The sequence below is a fragment of the Anabas testudineus genome, chromosome 6 (assembly GCF_900324465.2).
Source record: "Anabas testudineus chromosome 6, fAnaTes1.2, whole genome shotgun sequence".
NCBI lineage: Eukaryota > Metazoa > Chordata > Actinopteri > Anabantiformes > Anabantidae > Anabas > Anabas testudineus.
The window spans coordinates 4,180,470-4,191,267 of NC_046615.1; the positions used below are offsets into that span (position 1 = coordinate 4,180,470).

The window sequence follows — 10,798 nt, forward strand, 5'->3', positions numbered from 1 at the left end:
CTCGCTTGTGCTTTTACAGAGGCAACTGAGAGCAAGAGTTATTTTTATTTATTTGTTTATTTTGGCAAAATAATCCACCTGGACATCGTCCTACCTTTTCCCAGGACTTTCAGCCACATGACATGGTCTCATGACTGTTTTTATATTGCCATGATTAAACTGTGTAACTTTTAAACAAAACCTCAACAGGTTATTCACAAGTTTACACAAGAAAAGTAAGTTTCTGTTTACATGGTGCTTAAAGGATTAGGAAGTTGACAGATACATAGTGTAGGTCGCGGTTCACACACTGTGGTTTAATCTCACAAATGTTCAAGATTTACTGAGTTAAATTACTGTAAACTGTGGGAACTGCTGGACATCTATAACAAGCATATGCAGAAACACTGACTCTATCTTATTATTGGCTATGTTCTCACTGTGTTATAGCATTTTATTATATAAGTGATTGTTCAGCCGAAACATTGATGAAACTAAAACTGTTTTCTGATCGACAGACGCCTTGTGGTTCTATGAGGAAATGATGTGTAGTAGAACCACAGCAGCATGTGACACCTGTTACTATGGGCTTTCAGTTCAGTTGCGGAAATAGTGTGTGAACACTTAAGCCTGAGCTCAGATCATATCCTGTTATATATGTTGTTGCATGTACCACATTATTTTTTATATATCTGGTTGAGTTTCAGATGCCATGTTTGACTAATAAAATCAAATGAACAGTTTAACCTGTCATCACTATATTTCTTTCCTGTGAAGTGGCCGCACACATTTTTACTAGAGGTAGTGCCAATGTTACTGTACAAAAATATAATAATAAATACTATGATATGGCTGGTTCTATTCCTCAATCCTTATTAAAGCCTGAGCATCTACAACAATCAAGAACAATTCCTCATCATTAATCAACTAGCATATGAAGTTGGTACAGAGCTGGAGTCACGACATTTTACAAATAAGAAAAAGAGTTTTATTTGTTAGTGCTGTGTGTAACTGAATGCTACAGACATACAGATCATCTTAGCATGAATGTACACGTACTGTACGTCGCCACAAAGATTTTTTTTCCTTTTCAACATTTTTGCTTTTTTTTCTACATTGTTCACATAAACTACAGTACAATTTGAAAAAAAGGGAACAGTGCTGTGAAAAGGGTGGGGGGGGGGTTTGGTGGGAGGGCACCTGTTCCCAGAGACAGAACACAGGAACTAACACAGCAAGCATGCAGAGAGCAAGAGACACCAGGGTCTGATGGGTTCATGTACTGGAACTGAGAAGGCGAGAGAGAGAGAGTGGTGGGTGGGTGGTTAGTTTCCACTGAAACCAGCACTTGCAATGCAGAATGGTGGATTCATTCAATTTGTGCTTATACAGATGCTTCCTTCCTTCCTCTGAATGCTTGTTAAAAATGGGATGGACTAACCAAGACGTGTTTTCTTATCAATTATCCTACTGTATTACTTACTACAAGTGTTGTACTCTATAACACACAATCAGACAGTCACCATCACCGACACTAACGGCCAGAGCTGCTGGGATTGAAATATTCTTTGGCTTTGAACACACACTTGTATTACTTATTACGATTATAATTACAAATGTTTAGTCAGCACTCAGCAGTATGTAAGGTCCCTGTCCTGTGCTGTCTATTGTTATTATCCACATCCAATGATGTGTCAGCACCAATTAACAACTCCTCCAGCACTTGTTGTTCTTGGCAAATATGAACAATGTTTGTGTTGCAGTTATTCAGCTTTAACACCACCACCTGGCTGTTATCTACTGTGACGTGGCCTTAGAAACGGCCCTGAATTGTTTCAGTACAACTGCAGATGTATGGGAAAAAAACAAACAAACAAACAAACAAACAAACTGGCATCTTTATCCCAAACCTACCCCCAAGGCCCTGGTTCTCTTTCTCCAAGATATAGATATGCCTATCAATTAAAACTTTTTTTTTTTAAATCTTATAAACAAATGTCAAACCATAAACAAAACATACAGTACTTCTTTAAGTTGTTCTTCTTATAATTATAACAGAGTCTTATAATGCCAGATTTTGAAAATAAAAACACGATGGCTCATGAAACAAACCATTTCACCTTGCATGATGATGATGGACAGAGACAGTAAGCAGAAGAAGAGGGGTGGAGGAGGAGGAAGAGGGGCATCGTGGCCCCACCATAAGGCTAATGTAAAATAAAAATAAAAAATTTGGATTACTTCCATCTCTGTGGCCTCTTCCATCTGTATTAAATGCAAATGTGTTTAATTCTCAATACTGCACTCAAACCTTGAACTAACAGACAGACTAAAGATCTGTGTAAACCAGCTGTTTTTTCCAGGCTTCTCAAGAATCTCATAGCATTCAAAGAAGAGGGAAGGCATTACTCACTCTGCTGTAAACCCACATTCACAGACAAAAACAAAAAACATAATACAGAGTTAACATTTTCTTTTAAAACATGGAAAATATTGGAGACAAGCTGCAGGTTCGTCCTGCAGGAAACGGCTGCACTCCGACAGACCAGTAAGGTTAGTAACGAAATCAAATCAAGGCGCAGGTCTGTTCAAACACTTCTAATACAAATCTCTTCCCTGTTGGACAGAACACCACTTACATTCTCACACACACACAGACACACAGACAGACACACACACACACACACACACACACACACAGACACACAGTGCTCTTTGAGAATCCCTGCAACATACCAATACAATCACTACATGGACTACAAAACAAACAAACAAACAAAAACAATAAAATATCATTTGTCAAAACATTTCACATGGTAAAAAGTAGCAAGATACAAAAACAGTTCTTCAATACATTTCTGTTTTTTTTTTTTTTTTTTTTTTTATCATTTTTTTGTTTTTTTAAGAGAGACAAGTTGGGACAACTTATCTGGCACTAGTCACACATCCATAGTATGTACAGGCTGAGAGTGTTTAGTACACACAAGTCTAACAGCACTGACCTCTGCCAAGTATGTTAGTGTGAAATATATATATTCGTCTATGCTGGAGGGGTTTGGTTGACAGGTAACTTCAGCTGCTTGGTCAGTTTAGACACATTTGAGATCAGGATGGCGGTGTGGTAGATTGGAACAGCCATAAAAATATTGGCCCACATATATATGCTCACAGAGGTTTTCTCATTGCAGGCATTTCATTATAGGACAATGAATTCCTAAATGGCCCCATTGCTGTTTCTGTTCACATACAGAGTAATTAATAAGAGATGTACAAAATAAGTGGGTTGGGAAGATAAGCTTTTTAAGGCTTTCACCCTTCACCCGACTGAAGACAAATGGATGTGAGTGCGTGTGTTCGAGGAGTCAAACGTTTCTGTCTTCCGATACTAAACTGTGACAGAGTGAGGCAAAAAGAGGAGGAAGCAAAAGCAGCAATGATGGAGGGAGAAAACCAAAAGACAGGAGACAATGTGGGCGCAAGGAAAACAAGGGAGTGATTCTCCTTTAGTGGACACTCATGCTAGCTAGCTTTTGGTCAGTTTGGGTGGAGACTGGACTTTATGCTTTCCTCCCTGCTGAACTCTTTAAGAATTACAATAAAAAGAAAAAACTGATCTGATTTTGACAATGACAGGACATTTAGGTTTTTTTTTTCTGTCTGCAATTGTTCGACCTGGTTGGCAGTAAGTGCGACTGATGCAAGTTCAGTGAATGTGACCTTTTCGCTGCTGTCAACTGTCTAAACCCATGGGTGAGAAAACAAGGAGTTTAAAAAGGGAGCGAATAAAGACCTCTGGATTTCATGGAATGTCAGGGTTGAAATAACGTTGGATTTGACCTGCTGTAGCACTGGAAAGAATAAATGTAATAAAAAAACAGCCTGGACTCTCCTGCAAACGTGGTGAATGTTAGGCCGAATAAAAAACCCACAAGGGATAGACAACAGGACACAGAGTTTAGGGGACTGTCTGCCTTATAGGAAAGAGTCTCATATAGGACTTATATACACTGAGGAACAGGGTAACCTCCTCCATCAGCCGTGTGCTGCACTGTATGGTCCTGCAAAGAGCCCAAGTCACTGAAACGCTCCCCACACCAAACACACTTGAACTGGCCCTCTCTGGAGTGTGTGCTCTGGTGTTTGGTGAGGTGCTCGCGCTGTTTGAAGCCCTTGTTGCAGTGGCCACATTTGTACGGTTTCTCCCCTGTGTGTACACGTCTGTGTCGGTTCAGGTCTGATGAGTATTTGAAACGTTTCTCACAGTCTGGGCACTTCAGCGGCTTTTCTCGCGACGGGTCGCAGCGGTGCTGGACAAATTCCGAGGAGGACAGGAAGCGACGGTCGCACAGCGAGCACTTAAGGGGCTTCTCTTGGCAGTGAGAGTTTTGATGGCGCTGTAACGTGGAACTCTTCTTGTAGCCCTTGCCGCAAACATCACACTTGTACGGCTTGTCTGGTGACGTGTTGGAGGACTCGCCGCACTTGTGTCTGAGCAGCTCTCCTGACTGGCTGAACTCCTTCTGGCATGAGGCGCACTTGAACAAGTTGTCCAAGCCATGGACGTGCTGGTGGTAGAGGAGGTGAGAGGGCTGCATGAAGCCCTTGTCACACAGATTGCATTTGAACGGCCGGTCAGTAGGGTCTTTGTGTGTGCGTCTGTGGCGCACCAGTGCATACTGCTGCTTGAAGCTCATCTGACATTCGTCACAGTGGAAGGGACGCTCCTCAGAGTGTGTGCGCTCGTGCTGGCGAAGGTCAGACGGCCGCTTGAAACCCTTACCACACGTGGCGCAGCGAAACGGGCGGGAACCCTGTGGATGGCAAGGGTGGTGAAGGAGCTCGGACGACTCCTTGAAGTGCAGCTCACATAAGTTGCATTTGAACAAGTGCTCACCAGAGTGCACGTACATGTGGCGCACGAGGTGGGAGCGGTGCTTAAAACTCTTTTCACAAACGGCACACTTGAATGGGCGTTCATTGCTGTGCGTTCGCTGATGGTGCTGTAGGTGAGAAGACTGGCTGAAGGCCTTGTCACATGTGTCACATTTGAAGGGTTTCTCTCCTGTATGCACCCTCTCATGCCGCGTGAGTTCTGACAGGTGTTTGAAGCCTTTCTGGCACACAGAGCATTTGTACGGCCTGTCTCGGGCTGAAGGAAAAGGTAGAATGGACGAGCTGCTGCTGCCTGATGCCCCATCACCGTTGGGCTGTTGAGGGTTGTTTGAGTTTGGTGTGGTGCTGCCAGACGACCCAGGTCGGTAGGTCTTTTCACATATTGAACATTTCATTGGGTTGGTGCTGTTATGTGATGTGTGGTGCTGGGCTAAAGAGGTGAGAAGTGAGAAGCCCATCTTACATACCCCACACACGAATGGCTTCTGCTCCACCTGAACACATTGGTGTTCTAATAAGTCCGTTGCCTGGTGGAAAATCTTCATACACTGAGTACACTGGAATGACCTGTCCTGACTCACCATGCACTGGTGCTCATGTGGGTTGGCTAAGTGGGAGATATCATGTCCACAGGCGCCACACTTATGTCCTCCCTCTGCCCCGACCTGCAGGGAAGTCTGCTGGACCTGGGCGGGATGCTGTTGCTGACTGTGCTGCCCACCTCCACCATGCTGCTGACCCCCGCTGTGCGGCTGGTTGTGCTGTCCGTGCTGCGTTTGTTGTTGCTGCTGTAGAGTTGTAGCATCTGGCTGCAGTACGATACCATACACAGCACAGCCCAACGCATTTTCAGCTCCAGGAGGGATGGTGTGGACGACAGGAGGCTGAGCGACAGTATGCTGCTGCCATGCCTCTGTCATACGGGCTCGGGTGTAGGGATTCAATTTGGCAGCTGGTGTGGCCCAACTGCAGTAGGAAAGGGAGATTGTCACATTTCAATAATGCACTAATCTTAAGAGAGTGTTAAGAAAACATCACAAATAAACTCACTCCATTTCAGCAAGTGGTACTGAAGAACTGGAAAGGGCTCTTGGTGAAGGGAGGATTCAAAGACAGGAACAACGATGTGCAGAGGAGAGCAGCCGAGTGTGGATCAGACTTGTACAGATCTGAGAAACCCCCTTCTCTGACTTTATTCCTGACTTTCAGGTGGTATCTGGATTAGAAAGAGAATGAAGGTGAATTAAAATATCGAAGTGCAGTAAAAGGTGTAATAACAGGTGTCTTTGGGTTTACTCCAGCTTTATGTGGCACATCCACCCTACATTAATTTAACACAGTAAAAAATGAATAAAACGCTGTAAAAACCTGCTCTGCAAATGCAAATCAGCTTTTGAAATCTTGCTTCATCAGCAATCCTGTTGACAATTCAGGATAAACTGAACTGAAACACAGCTAATACAAATGTGGGATGCGTCTTGTCAGAGCGTCTTTTTCACGACTGCTCAAAGAGCAACTCTCACAGTAGCTTAGGTGTTTACAACAGACATATTTATCATCCAAAAATAAAAAGAGTTATGTGCATAGGCACGACGGGAATGTGTACATGTAGTCTCCACTAATTGTTTAAACCGCTGAACAATCATAATGCAGTAAACTGTGATTGTAAACACATGCACACACGGCAAGTGAGCAGGGATTAACAAGTGCACTTGGACGTATGCGATTAACGCACATTTCTATGTTTTAACCTTTATTTCATTTGTTTTGTAGTTCCACCCCTGTGTATGCAGAATGCTCAACGATTCGCGGTACAAAAAAAAAGTGGTAGGCAGCGTCTGCGCATCATAACGTTTTTCGTCTCCAGGCAAAGATCACTGCGACCAGGATAGGTTAGCAAGTTAGCCTAGCCGCTAGCATCCACAGAGGAGCAGGATGGAGCCGTGTTAACGTTAGCGGGCTAGCCACGGGAAAATAATAAGCAGGTAGTAACAGCAGCAGTGAAGCGTGTAAACAGCGATGAGAGGGACGGCATTTACATACCTGGAGCGTCCGGTAAAACCTACTGAGTGTTCCCGACAAAACCCCAGCGTATCGTAGGTTAGCTACTCCCCAAATAATGTTAGGTCCCCGCATCACATCCGCAAACGGTGCTCGGGTGCTCTCTTGTTCGAGCGCTGGTGCTCCATGGGCCGAAGATTTGGGGATTTGCGGGTCATTAAAATGGACAACAAAAGTCCCGCGATTTCACCAATCGCCCCATAAACGCTATCCTATCACGAATACATTTATCTGAGCCCTAGGGCATCTTCTCGGCTCGCGAAAAGATGTGCATTTTGTTAGAAATTGCTAGCTAGCTAGCGGCTAGCTTGTGAGCCCCTGTCCGCGCACGGGAACATGAATAAATCAAGAGTTAATTGGCATGCTCACAACACACACACACACACAACACACACACAACACACACATACATGACTGGGGGCATGAGGTGTAAAGACTTTAATGTATGTATGTATGTATGTGTTAAGAAAACTATAGTATATGATATTCATCCTTTGATGTAAAAAAAAACAGCTGAAGTATTGACATTTATCAGATGTGGTTGCTTGTGAGTAAAAACAGTGGTTAAAAATAATGAGCTATTGCAATTTCAGGTGAGCCTGTCAATTCATTTAGATGTTGTCGTGAAAAAACGTCTTTGCACACATTAGGAAGCCTTTGAACTACAAACAAAACCATACACTCAATGCACTGTACACATACTGTATGTCCCTGTGAAGGGGGAACTGTTCGCAGGAGGCCTGTGTTTCACTGGGACCTAAATTATCATGACAACAGGTTGTTTACACCGGAAGCTCCGGATTTTAAGTACGCTATACCGGCTGGTTGTTTGACAGCATTGGGACACCTTCAGTGGCTTAAGACATTTTAGATATCATGATTGTTTAAAGAACTTTTAATAATTCTTCTCGGTGATTGAAATAGTTTTTATGTACACGGAATGTTTGACATTTCCTGACGCAGCACTTAATGTAATATGTTGGTTGGCTACAGCAGCAGCTCGGAGGAGGAGGACAGGGAGGCTGGCGATGAGGCGGCGGCGACTCAAAACAAGAGTGTCTGTCGAAAGTATCAAGAGGAAGATGATGGTAAAAATGGCTGCCCAGCGAGGAAGAAACCCAAAATAGAGGAACCGGCTACTAAACCAAGGTGTTTGTGAGTAGGGATGTGTGGTGGCTTTGTTTGGCTGGTTGGCATGTTAGCAGAATCACTCAATCATGCCTTATCCAATGTCCCCTTGCTTATTCTTTAGAGTCACGGTTTGTTACAAGGGTTGTTAGGAATCATTTCACATAAACATTTCTAGAGTCATTCGGCAGGTATATGAAATGAAGATATCTAATCATTAGAGCACTGTAATGGTAACACTTTATTAGCTGTTATTGTGATGATGTGTCATCTTAAGAGGCTTGATTATTGTTACTGATTAGGTTGTTTCTCAAATGACCATGATCACTACAGAAAACACTTTCCCCAATAACTTTTTTACATTTTTTCCAATATACAGTATTAACTTCTCTTAATTGCCGTGGGTTAAAAAAACATATTCACATAGTTTTCATAATTGTAGTATTTGTCTGTGAAACTGAAGACACTTCAAATGACTTGAATAATGTGTCTCATAGGCTGCCGCTTCCTGGTTGCCTCTTGACCATGTTTCCAGATGAAGTGGACCCTCAGACTGAAGACAGCTCTTTTCATGGTGGACGCATCCGCTCCTTCAAACACGAAAGAGGAAACTGGGCCACCTATGTTTATGTGCCATGTAAGACTTGTACACAGTGTTGTTCATGCTCACTTCTTAAGTCCACTTCAGTCTTATTGTGATTGCTCATCTGGTTTCTATGATGTTTCTATCTCTGTGTCCTCTTCACATTAGACCACCCAGAGGAAGAGTTCAGGGAGTTGCTTGAGGAACTGCTCTCAGCTGCAGGGGCCTGTGGTGTGGGTTTGACCCCACAGGAGGAGTTCCACCTCAGCTTGTCTCAGACAGTGGTGCTGAGACACCATTGGATCCAGCCCCTTACACAGAGCCTCAGGACAGGCCTAGCACACTGCAAGAGGTTTTTTTTTCTTTTTATTAGGATTCCAGGGGAAAATGGGCTACTACTAAAATCTATTTGTTCATTACATCACTGCAATTTTATCACTGTTCCTACACACTCTACAATATGTAGGAATGGACTCTGCAGCTTTTGTTAAGGCGTATTTATAAAAGCAATTTATTGCACAAACAAGAAAAACTAAAATGTAAATTAAACCAGAAATACACAAGGAAGGATAAACAAGGCTCCAAAACATAACAAGAAAAAATGTAACAATTAAGGTATAGTTATGCATGAAGAGAATAAAAATGCTACCTACATTTGCTGCAGCAGTGGAGCAGATGGAATAATAACGATAATGGTGTTTATATTGTTGAATTTTAATTCATTCTTTCATCTCCTGTTGTCAGGTTTGTGTGTTCCGCAGGGACACTGAGGGTTTATTGCAATGCTGAGAAAACCAGGTACAGTCTAAGCTTTTAATTTCTTTCTCATAGTCCAAACGTGTGACTTCTGCACGTCAACTACTAATTCTCAGTGTGGCAACCATTCAGCTGCCACTGTTTCCAAAAGGTTGTTGCCACTTAAGTATCTGTTTGACTTCCCTCAGCTTCTTCATGATCTGATGCCCTGCATGTCTCTTTATCTGTCTGTCACCTGCAGGACGTTTTTGGGTATGGAGGTGTGTAGTGGGCATGCTCAATTGTTGGAACTGGTCCGAGTTGTGGACAGGACGATGACGGAGTTTCGCCTGGACACTTTCTACAAGGTCAGTGGTCAACAAATGTTTCTTTTATCTTGGGGGCTCTGTAGCTGTTGTATTTTTACAATGAACACAGTGTTCAGTAGGATTTCATGTAGAAATAATTATCTGTCTAGTAATGATTTCAAATAACCATTCCTTAAAGATAGGAACAAATCATAAAAAAGACACATATTTATTTTCTGGCCTTCACATGCTCCCTCTGCTGTGTCCTCAAGGATCCATCTTTCCATGTGAGTCTAGCCTGGTGTGTTGGAGACATGACAGTACAGATGAAGGAGTGCATTCAGGAGCTGCAGGTACTGGGACATCTTGTGTCTATTCATTCTAACTCTCAACACCATTCTCTTTTTTGCCTTTTAAATAATGTCACAGCCCCCTCTCATATCTAAATCTAAAGGTATACTGTGGTTCCATCCATTTTAAGGTGCTAAAGCTTGTTCCAAGTTACAAGTCACTCCCTAATTTGGAATGTGGTTTCATATTTACGCCAGAGACAAACAAATGTTTTTGTGCTTGTATACTGTGCTTACCATTGTTACAGTAACTGAGATGCCTGGGTGCAGGTGACACAGCCGCTTTGACTGAGCAGCTTGTACAGAATTGACTGGCTGATCATTTAATGTTTGTGCCTGATGTTTTTATTTATTAAGCGCCTGGTTGATGAGCATGAAGAAGGACCATTTGTGCTGAGGTTGGAGTGCGTGGAGTTGCGCTGCAGGACTGGAAACAAGACCTACTGCTTCCCCCTGAAGCCCTGAAATCTGACATGGTTGAAGCCTCTTATGTCATTTATCATGTTGGAACACGAGAAGCATTCAGATTCAACAAGTACAGTAACCTATCTGCTGTAATCCTGCTAATCTTCTTTAATAACTGCTGACGTGTATATATATATACTAATGTCCAGGTGTGTTGTCATTTTCCACATTATTTTTATACTGTATATAAATAAAGTTGATTTTATACTGCTGCATGGTAGAATACTATTGACTTTAGTGTTTATAAGGGTTGATGTGAGTAATTGAAACAAGCGTTTAAAGAATCGTGATGCACA

At 42.7% G+C, this 10,798-nt stretch overlaps 2 protein-coding genes across 3 annotated transcripts; one reads left to right on the forward strand and one right to left on the reverse strand.

Moving 5' to 3' along the window:
- Positions 1-3,714: 3,714 nt before the first annotated feature.
- Positions 3,715-7,256, reverse strand: znf319b (zinc finger protein 319b). The gene is made up of 3 exons (XM_026365822.1): positions 6,916-7,256; positions 5,923-6,088; positions 3,715-5,838 (listed from the first exon to the last, which is right to left on the reverse strand). Exons 2-3 carry the CDS (start codon positions 5,925-5,927, stop codon positions 3,978-3,980), a joined length of 1,866 nt encoding a protein of 621 aa, XP_026221607.1. The 5' UTR covers positions 5,928-6,088; positions 6,916-7,256; the 3' UTR covers positions 3,715-3,977.
- usb1 (U6 snRNA biogenesis 1) lies at positions 6,736-10,701 on the forward strand. 2 transcript variants are annotated; one of them, XM_026365824.2, is made up of 8 exons: positions 6,736-6,857; positions 7,927-8,082; positions 8,559-8,698; positions 8,813-8,996; positions 9,389-9,442; positions 9,642-9,747; positions 9,960-10,040; positions 10,395-10,700. In XM_026365824.2, exons 3-8 carry the CDS (start codon positions 8,587-8,589, stop codon positions 10,500-10,502), a joined length of 645 nt encoding a protein of 214 aa, XP_026221609.1. In that variant the 5' UTR covers positions 6,736-6,857; positions 7,927-8,082; positions 8,559-8,586; the 3' UTR covers positions 10,503-10,700. The 2 variants fall into 2 exon arrangements, with proteins under 2 accessions (XP_026221609.1, XP_026221608.1); XM_026365823.2 differs by lacking the exon at positions 6,736-6,857 and having other exon boundaries at positions 7,746-8,082; positions 10,395-10,701.
- The last annotated feature ends 97 nt before the right edge of the window (positions 10,702-10,798 follow it).